Raw genomic sequence first — 16,689 nt, 5'->3', positions numbered from 1 at the left:
TGATTTTGGGGAAAACTCATTTTAGAAGGCTTTGCTAATACCGGCTTCTGATCAGATTTTACTCTGCCTGTCTTCACAGAATTAGCACAATTTATTTTCCTTTCACGATTCTCGTGTTTTCTGGCAAAATCAAGGGATTGCGCACATTCAAATAAAGAATCTTTTTGTGACGCAATAACACGAGATGCAGGATTTAAAAACCAAAATTTGCTTACAAAACTCCTTATGAGGGACTGTGTTTTGACATTCTCACTCAGCATTTTGTACAGACGGTCATATATGGACATAAATGTATAAGTACATTCCTTCCGACCAATCCTTAATTTTTGAAGAATATCAATATCTGGATGATTTTCATTTGATGAACAAAAAATGAGAATGTTTAATCTGTCTTTATCATTTAAATTCTCATGTGTTTCACCAGATAACTTTAAAGATAATCTCCTAGCAAAGTTTACAGGGATCCACATTTTGAACAACTGATTCTTCTCCTCGTTAGATAACTCAAATTTATCAACACAGCTTTCAAAAACCTCAGAGTTTCTACAAACATGGATTTTGTTATCATGTGCAGGAATGATTTTGCATATTTTTAGCAAACTTTTCCTTACTTTACTTCGGAGTTGGGCCTGTGAGTCGTCTATTTTTAGTGGTCCGTCTTTCCCTTGTACGTCCTCTACGTCAGTTCTGAAGTCTCCTCCTACTTCTCCATCTTGTTCCACGTCTGCAAGGTCACCTTGAATGGCTGCTGCTACTTGTAACTGTTTCTCCACGTTACAGTGAATCTCGGGAATATCACTATCCTCTACACAATCATTTTTGGATTTCTCTGACACAGATCTATGAAATATATGTACCATCTGTAGAATATTTTTCAACTTATCTCTTTCTCTGTTGAAAAGCTTAGAATCTAATTTCTGATTTTCCATTTCACACTCTGCATATAAGCTAAGCCATAATACTTCTGGATTAGACTTGTCTACAGACTTAAATTTCAATTTACTCTGCTTAACATAAGAATTAATGACATCCATTTCTCTTACCTTGAAATGTCTCAGCTTGTTCCTTTGATGGACAACGCTGGGCTCTTGTCTTCACACGTCTGGCTTCAGCACTTCTGGCACTTCTTAGTCCTCACTTCTAGGTTCTGTCTGATTCTTGTGAGGAGTGGAGTTCCTGATAACTTGCACATATGACTGACGTTAGCAAAGTTCAATCCCCCTTTTTGGCAAGTTGAGGGAAATCCGCAAAAAAGTACAAAAATTCAGATCTGGCTGGCTCTCCAATGTAAAATTAATGCGTATTCTTGTAAAATACTCAGGACTAGTTACCAGATAAAATATAGTGGTTTATTTGGATTCTTCCATCAAAGAAAAGATTATTACAGAAAAACATAAAAATAGGTGAAAGAGAGATTGTCCATTAGTTCATAGCAAAAGCTTGTCACCTTCTTTCTCTGGGATGGCAAATGGTAAAATGGCGTCTGGCTCTGTTCGGCTTCTCAAATAGCAAAGTTACATACCAGCTGTTCAGCTATGTCCGTGCAGAGATGACATCCTTGCATCTGTGTTTCATGATGGTGAGGGAAGGAGACAGCGACCTCTACAGTGAGCCAGGAATTATATACGTCTCTTAAAGCACGTAATCTCGGTATATATGGAGTTGTCCTGTACCATGAGCCAAGCTTACAAAAATAGCCTATGTCGTGTCAGCTAAAGCAATGTACAGAACTGAGTCTTATAAGAAATTAACGGATTATTAATATTTAACAACAGTTTAAGTAGAAATGTTCAAAAATATAAAATTCGGATATTTTATTAAAAATATTTGTTTTTTATCTTAGCAGATGACCGTACCAGGAGATCAGATGGACAGCTGGCATCTTCAATTTTTAAATCAGATGATCTTGGGATCCTACAAGATACAACTCAAGTGATTGCTGTTACTCTAGATATGCCATCATCCATTCACAGCAAAGATCTGTCATCTGATCCTATGAAACAGGTCCCATCTTCTGATTCATTACCGACTACTAAGGAAAATCAAAGTCACAAAAGAGGCATTAAAAAACAAACTGCTCCTAAAGCAAATAAGTCATTTTCATGTTCAGAATGTGGGAAATGTTTTATCCAGAAATGTAATCTTGTTATACACCAAAGAACTCACACAGGGGAGAAACCTTTTTCCTGTTCAGAATGTGGGAAATGTTTTAAATGGAAATCGTTTCTTGTTAGGCACCAGAGAACTCACACAGGGGAGAAGCCTTTTTCCTGTTCAGAATGTGGGAAATGTTTTGCACGTAAATCAAATTTTGTTACTCACCAGAGAACTCACACAGGGGAGAAGCCTTTTTCATGTTCAAAATGTGGGAAATGTTTTAATCAGAAATCAGAGCTTGTTACTCACCAGAGAACTCACACAGGGGAGAAGCCTTTTTCCTGTTCAGAATGTGGGAAATGTTTTGCACGTAAATCAAATTTTGTTACTCACCGGAGAACTCACACAGGGGAGAAGCCTTTTTCATGTTCAGAATGTGGGAAATGTTTTAATCAGAAATCAGAGCTTGTTACTCACCAGAGAACTCACACAGGGGAGAAGCCTTTTTCCTGTTCAGAATGTGGGAAATGTTTTGCACGTAAATCAAATTTTGTTACTCACCGTAGAACTCATACAGGGGAGAAGCCTTTTTCCTGTTCAGAATGTGGGAAATGTTTTGTATATAAATCACAATTTGATACTCACCATACAACTCACACAGGGGAGAAGCCTTTTTCCTGTTCAGAATGTGGGAAATGTTTTGCACGTAAATCAAATTCTGTTACTCACCAGAGAACTCACACAGGGGAGAAGCCTTTTTCATGTTCAGAATGTGGGAAATGTTTTAATCAGAAAACAGAGCTTGTTACTCACCAGAGAACTCACACAGGGGAGAAGCCTTTTTCCTGTTCAGAATGTGGGAAATGTTTTGCACGTAAATCAAATTTTGTTACTCACCGGAGAACTCATACAGGGGAGAAGCCTTTTTCCTGTTCAGAATGTGGGAAATGTTTTGCACATAAATCACATTGTGTTACGCACCAGAGAATTCACACAGGAGTGAAACTTTTTTCCTGCTCAGAATGTGGGAAACGTTTTAACCAGAAATCACATTTTGTTACTCATCAGAGAACTCACACAGGAGAGAAGCCTTTTTCATGTTCAGAATGTGGGAAGTGTTTTAGCAATAAATCAGATTGTGTAAAGCACCAGAGAACTCACACAGGGTAGCAGCCTTTTTCCTGTTCAGAATGTGGAAAATGTTTTAACCAGAAAGAGAGGTTTGTTACACACCAAATAACTCACACGGGAGAAACTTCTTTCATAGTAAATGGAAAATAAATCTTGATAGCCATCAGAGAACTCACACAGGGGAGAAGCCTTTTTCCTGTTCATAATGTGGGAAATGTTTTAACCAGAAATGGAATCTTAATAATAATAATCTTTCTTTTTATATAGCGCTAACATATTCCGCAGCCGTTTACAGTTTGCACACATCATCATCGCTGTTCCCAATGGGCTCACAATGTAAATTCCCTATCAGTATGTCTTTGGAATGTGGGAGGAAACCCACGCAAACACGAGTAGAACATACAAACTCCTTACAGATGTCCTTGGTGGGAATTAAACTCAGAACTACAGTGCTGCAAGGCTGCAGTGCTAACCACTGAGCCACCTCACCAGAGAACTCACACAGGAGAGAAGCCTTTTTCCTGTTCAGAATGTGGGAAATATTTTAACCAGAAAGTGCTTCTTGTTAGACATCAGAGCAGTCACACAGAGGAGAAGCCTTTTTCATGTTTTTTATGTGAGAAATATTTTACTTGGAAATCAACTGATGTTACACATCAGAGACATCACATAGGGGAGAAGCCTTTTTTATATTCATAATGTTGGCATAGTTTTAACCAAAATTGAATCTTCTTAAATGGGTTGTCTCTTGTCATTCCTCATGTTTGCTGACAAAAGGATAAAACTAATCTTTATCAATTCCAAATATAAAACTATACCCATAATTCACCCCCTGAAAGTTAGTCAGAAGGTGACTAATAGAAAAAAACATATACCCTACATCTCAGTATATAGGGTGAGGTGACATTTACACACTCACTCTCCAAGCCTCTCATTTCTACGGGTTTCATCGTCCTCACCAAAGGCGACTCATCAGGAGACATTTAATATTGATCTATATTCAAGCGAGACTAGACAAAAAAACTTAAATCGTATCATGTTATCCAAAACAGAAAACTAGCCACATATTGGCAGATCCCAGACTTCAAACTATATACTTCGTATAGTTTTTACATCACGAGAGACTCAGATCTATCATTCTACAGGAAACAACCTAGGGGTTTTCAGCCTTGGTTGGAAGAATACAGATCTGCTCCATTCACCATCGCTGAACCATAGATATGTTTGGAGAAGCCAGGTTGTGATCCTTGGATCAACTGGCCTTTTACCTTGTATGGACTGAATGGATTGTCATCTTCCTACACTTGTCGTTACAGCCTCTCTGTGCGTGCCACAGGTAGGGTAGCGACAATGGGAGTGAATCAGTGGAAGGGTGAGACTGTTGGGTATTTTGCTGGGACTGTTCTATGTGTTATCTGCCTGATTTGTGGTAAAGCCTTCAATAAAGCATTACCACACTGTTTTACCCTCACTGTGTGTTGTCTGAGTAGCATTATGCCCATGTTAAAGGGAGAGCCGGCGTTTGGTGGGACGATCCCTGATCCATGTGGTTTTGGCCAGTGGACGGGGGCACCCGCTGACCACCCCATGTCTCCACAGGCATGCTTCAATAGTCTCAATGGGAGGCTAGAAGCTGCTATAACCCGATCGGCTCTGCTACATACAGGCAATGATCAGATCACCTGCATGTAGCAGAGTTGCTCACTTGCTATTAGCGCTGACCACTGGGCAGCACTCATAGGATCCGGCAGTGACAACCATAGAGGTCTGCTGGAGACCTCTGGTTGTCATGCCAACCCACCGGTGACCCGCGATCACGTGACAGGGTCACCGATGTGTGGGATTTCTGGCCCATCATGTGCGAGAAAAGATGTGGGCTCAGCGCCGGGGCCCACATCAAAAGGAAAGAGTCCGACATCCTCATACATTTACACCCGATGTCAGAAAGGGGTTAAAGGGGATTGTTTTTACAGAGACAGAAGTGGTAATCAATCATGTATACATACAAATAATTACAAAAATACACAGCTTCTAATGGTAAATAGTATAGAGTTAAGACAAGAAAATATAATTTGTGTAAATCATGTGTAGATATAAAAATTCAGGCAAATGTCAAATGTTCAAAAACAAAGCAAAAAGGCAGAGATGCCGACCTGCCCAGACCTCCAAACAAATGCACTATCAGGGTGAGTGGGCCAATATAGTTAAGATGAGGGCAACACAGGTGCAAGAATACCGATGAGACAACCACTCACAACCTACCAGTGTATGGAGGGGCGGTTGCTTGGTATATTAATGCACAATGAAGACTTGTATGCAGCGCTGTTCACACAATGGTAATGCACATCATCCAGGCTAACAGCCTATTAGTTACGCCCATACTATTAGATCAGACACCACAGTTTACAAGACCGAATAGGCCCAACTGCACCCTGAAAAATACAGTGCAAAAAACATATAAAAAATATGAGAGGTATTAGTTAATATTTTGGGTAAAATACGTAAGCAAGTAACCCACGTCATGCATTTGCCTAAAAAAGTGTCAAAGGACTCACAGAAATTGCTTCTTCTACCTCCACCACTGCTGCTGCTGCTAATGTTTTGGCGTTGAAGAATTGACGGTCCGGAGGTTGGAAGTCTACAGCTGCGATGTGAACGGTGTGCTTCACTGCTGTCTTAGGGAAAAGCTCTCTTAAGGTTGTGTAAAAGCGTGTTTCAATACTCCAGCATTCGCTATTCCCTTTCTAGGGCGGGAATCATCTGGCAAAATTTGGTTTTATAACATGGATCTAATAAAGTGGCAACCCAGTAGCCAGCAATATTCCTAATCATGACTATACGGGGATCATGTTGCAGATAGTACAGCAAGAAGGCACTCATATGTAGGGCATGAGGTCCAAGCCCATGCTGTGTTGGTGGCTGGGTAACAATGAGGCTCGTTTCCTCCATCCCATCCCGCCAATCACAAACAACAGAGAGGGGAGGATTATCCTCTTCATCTGACAGTTACTCGCCCATGACCTCTTTCTCCTCCATTTGTTCCTCGGATCTTGCATCTTCGGTAACAGCTTGTCTGTTATCACCAACCCCCTTCGATCACAGTAATCCACCCTCCCTTGGCACCCACCTGTGTGGCGACAGTCTTGAACTTAGAGACAATATCCCTTCTGCATCCTCCTCTGCTTCCTCTTCTGGGACCACCATCTCTTCCCGCTGGCTATTCAGAGTCTGCTGCAGCATATACTGTAGATGACCAGAATAGTGATGCTGATGATGGCAGCATCAGTGACAACCATCTCAGTAGCCATTTCAAAACTGCAGAAGGGTGCAGAGGTCCTTAATCTGTGCGCACTTTGTAAATGTGACGTGTTGGCCCAGGCTATATGACATGACATACTGCATCAGGGCTTGTTGCTGCTGCCACAGTCGTTGCAACATGTGCAGAGTGGAATTCCACTGTGTATAAATGCAAGTCGATGAGGAGAGGTGTTGTGAACACTGTTGTGAGTTCATTTTTCCCTTCACCAGTGAGGTCTGATGAACTCCCTCTTCTGGTGAAGGAAGGTAGTGAGGCTGATTACCAAACAGCTGAGCAGGTAGATGATGACTGGGTCACAGGAACTGATGACTGGATATAAGGCAGCCGACGCCCTGCTGCCTTGCCGGTGATTTTCCTGCTGGATTCTTGGAGACCAGTCTGATTTCTGCTTCTCAAAGCTAAGTTTTGCTCTGCCTTTTGTACACTTTAGTTCTAGTTTTGTTTGCCTTGTTTTTTGGAGTTCAGCCATCCCCGGCCGGGGGTGAGCTGAATTCCATTTTTGTCACTGATCTGTTGATCTTTGGCTCTGTCTTCAGAATATACCTGAGTGCTGATATAGTCTTTTTGAAGCCTAGCGACTTCAGGGCCTGTTTTTCCTATCAGTCTGTTGGTTCATTTTTGGATAGGGTTTTTGCGGATTGCAGACAGCTTTTCTATCCTGTCCTATTTAGTTAGCTTGGGCCCCATCATTTGCTCAACCTATCTTTCTATCTGTGCTAGTGTTTTTTCATCTTGCTTCATAGTCATATGTTGGGAGCTGCCTATTGCTTTGGGGTCTGCTCTGGGACAGTTTAGATTTCCCCTTTCTGTCTTTAGGCTAATTTAGTTCTCCGGCTGTGATCGAGGGGTCTAGGGCATCGTAGGAACCCCCCACGGCTACTGCTAGTTGTTGTGGATAGTGTTGTGAGTTCATTATCCCCTTCACCATTGAGGTCTGAAGAACTCCCTCTTCTGGTGAAGGAAGGTAGTGAGGCTGATTACCAAGCACCTGGGCATGATGATGATGACTGGGTGACGGGAATTGCTGACTGGATATAAGGCAGCCGACGCCCTTCTGCCTTGCTGGTGATCTCTCTGAGGGATTCTAGGAGACCAGTCTGATTCCTGCTCCTCAAAAGTTAAGTTTTCTGCACTGCTTTTTGCATTTGTGTTTTGTTTTGTTTTGCCTTGTTTTTCTGAATTTCTGTCATTCCCTGCTGGGGTGAGTTGAATTCACCGTCATTATATGTTGGGGGCTGCCTATTGCTTTGGGGTCTGCTCTGGGGCAGTTTAGATTTCCCTTTCTGTCTTTAGGCTATGTAGTTCTCCGGCTGTGATCGAGGGGTCTAGGGCACTGTAGGAACCCCCCACGGCTACTGCTAGTTGTTGTTGATAGGTTCAGGGGTCTGCAATCCGATAGCTGCCACCTTCTCTGGTTTTCTGGACTTAGCTAGTATTTCTGTTTTTGCCTCCTACAGTGACTCATTCATAACAGGATACGTTCAGGGGTCTGCAATCCGATAGCTTCCAACTTCTCTGGTTTTCTGGACTTAGCTATTATTTTTGTTTTTTCCTCCTTCGGTGACTCATCCATAACAGAATCACCGGCCATACCGCAGATCCTAGGGTACTCAATAGCAGGAAGGAATTGTAAAAAAAAAAAAAAAGTGTCAGAATTTCTTTGTGTATATTTTTTCCTCTATATCTCTGAGGCCTTAGGGGGAATTTTTTTTTTCTCTCAATGGAGATGAAGCAATTGTCTTATCGTGTAGAGCAGCTTGCTGCAGAAGTGCGGGGAATTTCCGCATATCTTACTCATTTACATGCTGCTGAACCAAAGATCCCCACTCCTGATGTGTTTTTTGGGGATCGGTCTAAATTTTTGAATTTCAAGAATAATTGTAAATTATTTTTTGCCTTGAAGCCTAACTCGTCGGGGAGCTCCGCGCAGTGGGTTAAAATTGTCATCTCTTTGCTGCGCGGCGATCCCCAGGATTGGGCGTTTTCTTTGAAACCTGATGATCCTATTCTAAATAATGTGGATGCATTTTTTTCAAACCTTGGGGTTGTTGTATGATGAACCTAATGCCATTGATCAGGCTGAAAAGGCCCTGCTGGCATTGAGCCAGGGTCGGGATTCTGCAGAGTTGTACTGTCAAAAATTCCAAAAGTGGGCAGTCCTTACTACCTGGAATGATGGTGCCTTGGCTGCTCTCTTTCGGAAGGGTTTGTCAGAAACCGTAAAAGATACTATGGTGGGATTTCCTGTTCCCTCTGGTCTTGATGATTCTATGTCATTAGCCATTCAGGTTGATCGGCGTTTGCGTGAACGCAAGACCGCACGAGAGGTGTTGCCACCTGTTGAACAAATGTTTGAACCTATGCAATGTGATAGAGTTTTGTCCAGGGCGCAACGTCAGGAGTTCAGAAGGCATAATAAGCTGTGTTTTTTTGTGGAGATGCCTCGCATATTATTTCTGTCTGCCCTAAACGAGAGAAACGTTGTGCTCACACGTTTTCTGTGGGTGGTGTTCAACCTAAGTTTCTTCTGGCAATTACTCTGATCTGCTCCCTGTCCACATTTTCCGCCAAGGCTTTTGTGGATTCGGGAGCAGCTCTGAACCTGATGGACTTGGATTTTGCTAAACGTTGTGGATTTCCTATGACGCCTTTGCAGACTCCTATCCCTTTGAGGCGTATTGATGCGACTCCTTTGGTGAAAAATAAACCTCAGTTTTGGACCCAGGTGGTAATGCGGGTCACCCCAGAACATCAAGAAAATTGCAGATTTTTGGTGTTGCATAATTTGCATGATACCATTGTTCTGGGGTTTCCCTGGTTGCAAATCCATAATCCAGTTTTGGATTGGAAATCTGTGTCTGTGGTGAGTTGGGGTTGTCGGTGTGCCCTTAGTGATGCTCCTGTTTTCTCCACCTCTCCCCAGTCGCATGATGTTCCTGACTATTTGGCTGACTTTTATGATGTATTTAGTGAGAATGAGTCTGCGTCTTTGCCTCCTCATAGGAGTTATGACTGTGCAATTGAGCTGAGCCCGGGGTGTAAATTACCCAAGGGTCGGCTTTTCAATTTATCTGTACCCGAGCATGAGGCTATGCGATCCTATATTAAGGAGTCGTTGGAGAAGGGTCATATTAGACCATCCTCTTCACCCTTAGGTGCTGTTTTTTTTTTCGTAGCTAAAAAAGATGGTTCATTAAGGCCTTGTATTGACTATCGTGCCCTCAACAAAATTACTGTTAAATATCAGTATCCGTTACCCCTGATTTCTGATCTATTCTCCAGAGTTAAAGGTGCTTGCTGGTTTACCAAGCTTGACCTCAGGGGGGTGTATAATCTTATTCGCATTAAGCATGGGGATGAATGGAAGACGGCGTTTAATACTCCGGAGGGACATTTTGAGTACCTGGTGATGCCTTTTGGGCTCACTAAAGCCCCTTCTGTCTTCCAATCCTTCATGAACGATATTTTCCGAGACTTTGTGGATAAATTTTTGATTATCTATCTGGATGATATATTGATCTTTTCCAAGGATTGGGACTCTCATGTGGAACATGTTCGGACTGTGTTCCGGATTTTGAGGGATAATTCCCTGTATGTCAAGGGATCGAAATGCCTTTTTGGGGTACAGAGGATTTCATTTTTGGGATTCATTTTGTCTCCGTCAACTATTGAAATGGACCTGGCCAAGGTACAGGCCATTTATGATTGGGTTCAGCCTACTTCTTTGAAGGCCCTCCAGAAGTATTTGGGTTTTGCTAATTTTTATCGGAAATTTATAGCTAATTTTTCTAGTATTGCCAAGCCATTGACTGATTTGACTAAGAAGGGTGCTGATGTGCTGAATTGGTGTCCGGAGGCTGTTGCTTCCTTTCAGGAGCTGAAGCGAAGATTCACTTCTGCTCCGGTTCTGTGGCAACCTGATGTCTCACTCCCGTTTCAGGTAGAGGTGGGCGCCTCTGAGATTGGTGCAGGAGCTGTTTTGTCCCAAAAAGATCCTGTGACATCTAAAATGAATCCCTGTGCTTTCTTTTCCCGAAAGTTCTCCCCATCCGAACGTAACTATGATGTGGGGATCGGGAACTGTTAGCCATGAAATGGGCATTTGAGGAGTGGAGACATTGGTTGGAGGGAGCTAAACACCAGGTCGTGGTCCTTACTGACCACAAGAATTTGATTTACCTGGAGTCGGCCAAACGCTTGAATCCTAGACAGGCTAGGTGGGCCTTGTTTTTCACACGTTTTGATTTTGTGGTCTCTTTTCTTCCTGGCACTAAGAATGTCAAGGCAGACGCCCTCTCTAGGAGTTTCTTTGCTGATTCTCCTGTTGTGACCAAGCCTGCTACCATCTTCGGCGAGGGGGTAGTTCTTTCAGCCATCTCGCCCGATTTGTGACGTGCTCTGGAATAGTTTCAGGAGGACAAACCTGAGCATTGTCTCAGTGGAAAGTTGTATGTTCCTGACCAGTGGAGGAAGAGAGTGATGTCTGAAGTTCATTGCTCTGCATTGGCTGGTCATCCAGGTATTTTTGGTACTAGAGATCTGGTGAGTCGGTCTTTTTGGTGGCCCGCCTTGTCTCGTGATGTCAGGAATTTTGTGCAGTCCTGTGGGACTTGCTCCCGGTCTAAACCTTGTTCTCGCTCTAGTGGGTTGTTGATGCCTTTGCCGGTCCCCAGGAGGCCATGGACCCATATTTCAATGGATTTCATCTCTGATATGCCTGTCTCTCAGAGAATGACTGTTATTTGGGTGATTTGTGATAGGTTCTCTAAGATGGTTCATCTTGTACCACTCCCTAAGTTGCCATCTTCTTCTGAGTTGGTACCCCTGTTTTTGCAACAGGTGGTTCGCTTGCACGGGATTCCTGAGAACATTGTATATGACAGAGGAGTTCAGTTTGTGTCTAGATTTTGGAGGATGTTCTGTTCCAAGCTGGGAATTCAGTTGTCCTTCTCCTCTGCGTTTCACCCTCAGACCAATGGGCAGACGGAGAGAACAAACCAGACCTTGGAGTCGTATTTGAGATGTTTTATTTCCGCTGATCAGGATGATTGGGTTTCATTTTTGCCCTTGGCCGAATTTGCTTTAAATAATAGAGCTAGTTCTGCCACTTTGATGTCACCTTTTTTTGTAACTTTGGGTTTCATCCTCGATTTTCTTCAGGGCAGGTGGAGCCTTCTGCCTGCCCAGGTGTTGACACTGGTGGAGAGAATGCACCAGATCTGGGACCAAGTGGTGGATAAGTTATCTCTCTCCCAGGAAAAGGCCCAGCGGTTTTCCAACCGACATAGGACCGTTGGTCCCCAGTTTAAGGTGGGTGATATGGTTTGGTTATCATCAAAAAATATCGCTATGAAGGTAGCTTCTCCTAAGTTTAAGCCTAGATTTATTGGGCCTTACAAGATTTTGGAGATCATTAACCCCTTCCTGACATGAGACGTACTATCCCGTCCATGGGACCCGGGCCCCTATGCCCATGGACGGGATAGTACGTCTAGCGCGATCAGCGGCGCCCACGTGGTGAGCGCCGCTGATCGCGGCCGGGTGTCAGCTGATTATCACAGCTGACACCCGGCACAATGTGTCAGGGGCGGTCACGGACCGCCCCCGACACGTTAACCCCTTGCACACCGCGATCAAACATGATCGCGGTGTACCGGGGGTTAAAGGGAAGCATCGGCAGGGAGGGGGCTCCCTCCGTGCTTCCCTGAGCCCCCCACGGCAGCGCAATGTGCAGCGCTGCTGCGGGGGACTCCTTTCCTCCAGGCCCCCGGATCCAAGATGGCGACGGGGGCCTTCGGGGGCCTGAGGAAGCTGGCTTCCTCAGTGCCTGCAAAGCGCAGGCATGAGGAAGCCTTCTGCAGTGCCTGTGTCAGATCGCTGATCTGTCACAGTGATCTGTGATGTGACAGATCAGCGATCTGTCACAGGACAGTGATGTCCCACCTGGGACTATTTAATAAAGTAAAAAAAAAATAAAAAAAAGTGTTAAAATAATTAAAAAAAAATCGCCAAATAAATTAGAAAAAAAAAAAATATTCCCCCAATAAATCCATTTTTTGGAAATAATAAAAAAAAAAACAATAAAAGTACACATATTAGGTATTGCCGCGTCCGTAATGACCCGCCCTATAAAACTGTCCCATTAGTTAACCCCTTTAGCTAACCCCTTAAAAAATAAAAATAAAAAACAAAGCAAAAAATAATGATTTATTATCATACCGCCAAACAAAAAGTGTAATAACGCGCGATCAAAAAGACGCATATAAATATCCATGGTACCGCTGAAAACGTCATCTTGTCCCGCAAAAACGAGCCGCCACACAGCATCATCAGCGAAAAAATAAAAAAGTTATAGCTCACAGAATAAAGCGATGCAAAAATAATTATTTTTTATATAAAATAGTTTTCATTGCATAAAACCGACAAAAACATAAAAAAATGACATAAATGAGGTATCGCTGTAACCGTACTGACCCGAAGAATAAAACCGCTTTATCAATTTTACCGCACGCGGAACGGTGTAAACGCACCCCCCCAAAAGAAATTCATGAAACGCTGGTTTTTGTTCATTCTGTGTCCCAAAAATAGGAATAAAAAGCTATCAAAAAATGTCACGTGCCCGAAAATGGTACCATTTAAAACATCAACTTGTCCCGCAAAAAATAAGACCTCACATGACTCGGTGGGTCAAAATAAGGAAAAATTATAGCTCTCAATATGTGGTGATGCAAAAACTATTTTTACAATAAAAAGCGTCTTTTAGCGTGCGACAGCTGCCAAATATAAAAACCACCATAAATAGTAAATCAAACCCCCCGTCATCACCCCCTTAGTTAGGGAAAAATAATAAAATTAAAAAAAAAAGTATTTATCTCCATTTTCCCGTTAGGGTTAGGGTTAGGGCTAGGGTTAGGGCTAGGGTTAGGGTTAGGGCTAGGGCTAGGGTTAGGGCTCAGATTAGGGTTAGGTGTGTGTTGGGGTTAGGGTTGGAGTTATAATTGGGGGGTTTCCACTGTTTGGGCACATCAGGGGCTCTCCAAATGCATCATGGCATCTGATCTCAATTCCAGCCAATTCTGAGTTGAAAAAGTCAAATGTTGCTCCTTCCCTTCCAAGCTCTGCCATGCGCCCAAACAGTGTTTTACCCCACATGTAGGGTATCAACCTACTCAGGACAAATTGCAAAACAATTTTTGGGGTCCAATTTCTCCTGTTACCCTTAGGAAAATAAAAAATTGGGGGCAAAAATATCATTTTTGTGGAAAAAAATGATTTTTTTATTTTCACGTCCGAGTGTTATAAACTTCTGTGAAGCACTTGGGGGTTCAAAGTGCTCACCACACATCTAGATAAGTTCCGTGGGGGGTCTAGTGTCCAAAATGGGGTCACTTGTGGGGAGTTTCAATAGTTTAGGTACATCAGGGGATCTCCAAACGCACATGACACCCGCAGACCATTCCATCAAAGTCTGCATTCCAAAACGTCACTGCTTCCCTTCCGAGCCCCGACGTGTGTCCATACAGTAGTTTTCTCCCACATATGGGGTGTCAGCGTACTCATGACAAATTGGACAACAACTTTTGGGGGTCCAATTTCTCCTGTTACCCTTGGGAAAATGAAAAAATTGGGGACTAATTGATCATGTTTCTGGAAAAAATACGATTTTTTTATTTTCATGCCCTGGCATTATAAACTTCTGTGAAGCTCTTGGGGGTTCAAAGTGCTCACCTCACATCTAGATAAGTTCCTTAGTGGGTCTAGTTTTCAAAATGGGGTCATTTGTGGGGGGTTTCCACTGTTTAGGTACATTAGGGGCTCTCCAAAGGCAACATGACACCCGCAGACCATTCCATCAAAGTCTGCATTCCAAAACGTCACTACTTCCCTTCCGAGCCCCGACGTGTGCCCATACAGTAGTTTTCTCCCACATGTGGGGTATCAGCATACTCAGGACAAATTGGACAACAACTTTTGTTGTCCAATTTCTCCTGGTACCCTTGGGAAAATAAAAAAATGGTGACTAAAAGATCATGTTTGTGGAAAAAATACGAATTTTTTATTTTCATGCCCGGGCATTATAAACTTCTGTGAAGCACTGGGGGGTTCAAAGTGCTCACCACACATCTAGATAAGTTCCTTGGGGGGTCTAGTTTACAAAATGGTGTCATTTGTGGGGGGTTTCTACTGTTTAGGTACATTAGGGGCTCTCCAAAGGCAACATGACACCCGCAGACCATTCCATCAAAGTCTGCATTCCAAAACGTCACTACTTCCCTTCCGAGCCCCGACGTGTGCCCATACAGTAGTTTTCTCCCACATATGGGGTATCAGCCTACTCAGGACAAATTGGACAACAACTTTTGGGGTCCAATTTCTCCTGGTACCCTTGGGAAAATAAAAAAATGGTGACTAAAAGATCATGTTTGTGGAAAAAATACGAATTTTTTATTTTCACACCCGGGCATTATAAACTTCTGTGAAGCACTGGGGGGGTCAAAGTGCTCACCACACATCTAGATAAGTTCCGTAGGGGGTCTAGTTTCCAAAATGGTGTCATTTGTGGGGGGTTTCCACTGTTTTGGTACATCAGGAGTTTTCCAAACGCGACATGGTGTCCGATCTCAATTCCAGCCAAAAACGTCAAATGGCGCTGCTTCCCTTCCGAGCTCTGCCATGCGCCCAAATAGTGGTTTACCCCCACATGTGGGGTATCAGCGTACTCAGGACAAATTGCACAATAACTTTTACGGTCCTGTTACCCTTGGAAAAATAAGAATTGAGGGTGAAAAGATCATTTTTGAGGAAAAAATATGATTTTTTAATTGTATGGCTTTATGTTATAAACTTCTGTGAAGCCCATGGGGGTTCAAAGTTCTCACCACACATCTAGATAAGTTCCTTAGGGGGTCTAGTATCCAAAATGGTGTCATTTGTGGGGGGTTTCCACTGTTTTGGTACATCAGGGGTTTTCCAAACGCGACATGGTGTCCGATCTCAATTCCAGCCAAAAACGTCAAATGGCGCTGCTTCCCTTCCGAGCTCTGCCATGCGCCCAAATAGTGGTTTACCCCCACATGTGGGGTATCAGCATACTCAGGACAAATTGCACAATAACTTTTAGGGTCCTGTTACCCTTGGAAAAATAAGAATTGAGGGTGAAAAGATCATTTTTGTGGAAAAAATATGATTTTTTAATTGTATGGCTTTATGTTATAAACTTCAGTGAAGCCCATGGGGGTTCAAAGTTCTCACCACACATCTAGATAAGTTCCTTAGGGGGTCTAGTTTCCAAAATGGTGTCATTTGTGGGGGGTTTCCACTGTTTTGGTACATCATGGGTTTTCCAAACGCGACATGGTGTCCGATCTCAATTCCAGCCAAAAACGTCAAATGGCGCTGCTTCCCTTCCGAGCTCTGCCATGCGCCCAAATAGTGGTTTACCCCCACATGTGGGGTATCAGCGTACTCAGGACAAATTGCACAATAACTTTTAGGGTCCTGTTACCCTTGGGAAAATAAAAATTGGGGTGAAAAGATCATTTTTGTGGAAAAAATATGATTTTTTAATTGTACCGCTGTACGTTATAAACTTCTGTAAAGCCCTTGTGGGTTCAAAGTTCTCACCACATATCTAGATAAGTTCCTTGGGGGGTCTAGTTTCCAAAATGGGGTCACTTGTAGGGGGTTTCCACTGTTTAGGTACATCAGGGACTCTCCAAACGTGACATGGCGTCCAATCTGAATTCCAGCCAATTTTGCATTGAAAAAGTCAAACGGCGCTCCTTCCATTCTGAGCTCTGCCATGCACCGAAACAGTGGTTCCCCCCCACATATCAGGTATCTGCGTACTCAGGACAAATTGCACAATAACTTTTGCAGTCCAATTTCTCCTGTTACCCTTGGTAAAATAAAAAAAATTGAACCTGAAGTATTTTTTTTATGAAAAAAAGTTAGATGTTCATTTTTTTTAAATATTCAAACAAATTCCTGTGATGCACCTAAAGGGTTAATAAACTTCTTGAATATGGTTTTGAGCACTTTAAGGGGTGCAGTTTTTAGAATGGTGTCACTTTTGGGTATTTTCTATCATATAGACCCCTCAAAGTGGCTTCAAATGTGATGTGGTCCTAAAAATAAAATGG

The 16,689-nt window shown here is 42.9% G+C and overlaps 1 protein-coding gene across 1 annotated transcript in view; it reads left to right on the top strand.

The window, feature by feature from the left end:
* LOC141060203 (uncharacterized) overlaps nucleotides 1-16,689 on the top strand; it is a 148,615-nt gene that overhangs the window by 82,983 nt on the left and 48,943 nt on the right. Inside the window, 1 exon segment of the mRNA XM_073556449.1 lies at nucleotides 2,111-2,985. Coding sequence (XP_073412550.1) covers nucleotides 2,111-2,985 — 875 coding nt within the window.

Source organism: Dendrobates tinctorius, unplaced genomic scaffold (genome assembly GCF_039654945.1).
Source record: "Dendrobates tinctorius isolate UK_male_01 unplaced genomic scaffold, ASM3965494v1 ptg000233l, whole genome shotgun sequence".
In the NCBI taxonomy this organism is placed as follows: domain Eukaryota; kingdom Metazoa; phylum Chordata; class Amphibia; order Anura; family Dendrobatidae; genus Dendrobates; species Dendrobates tinctorius.
The sequence above is the reverse complement of the archived record's forward strand: the minus strand, read 5'-3'. Positions and strand labels throughout refer to the sequence as shown.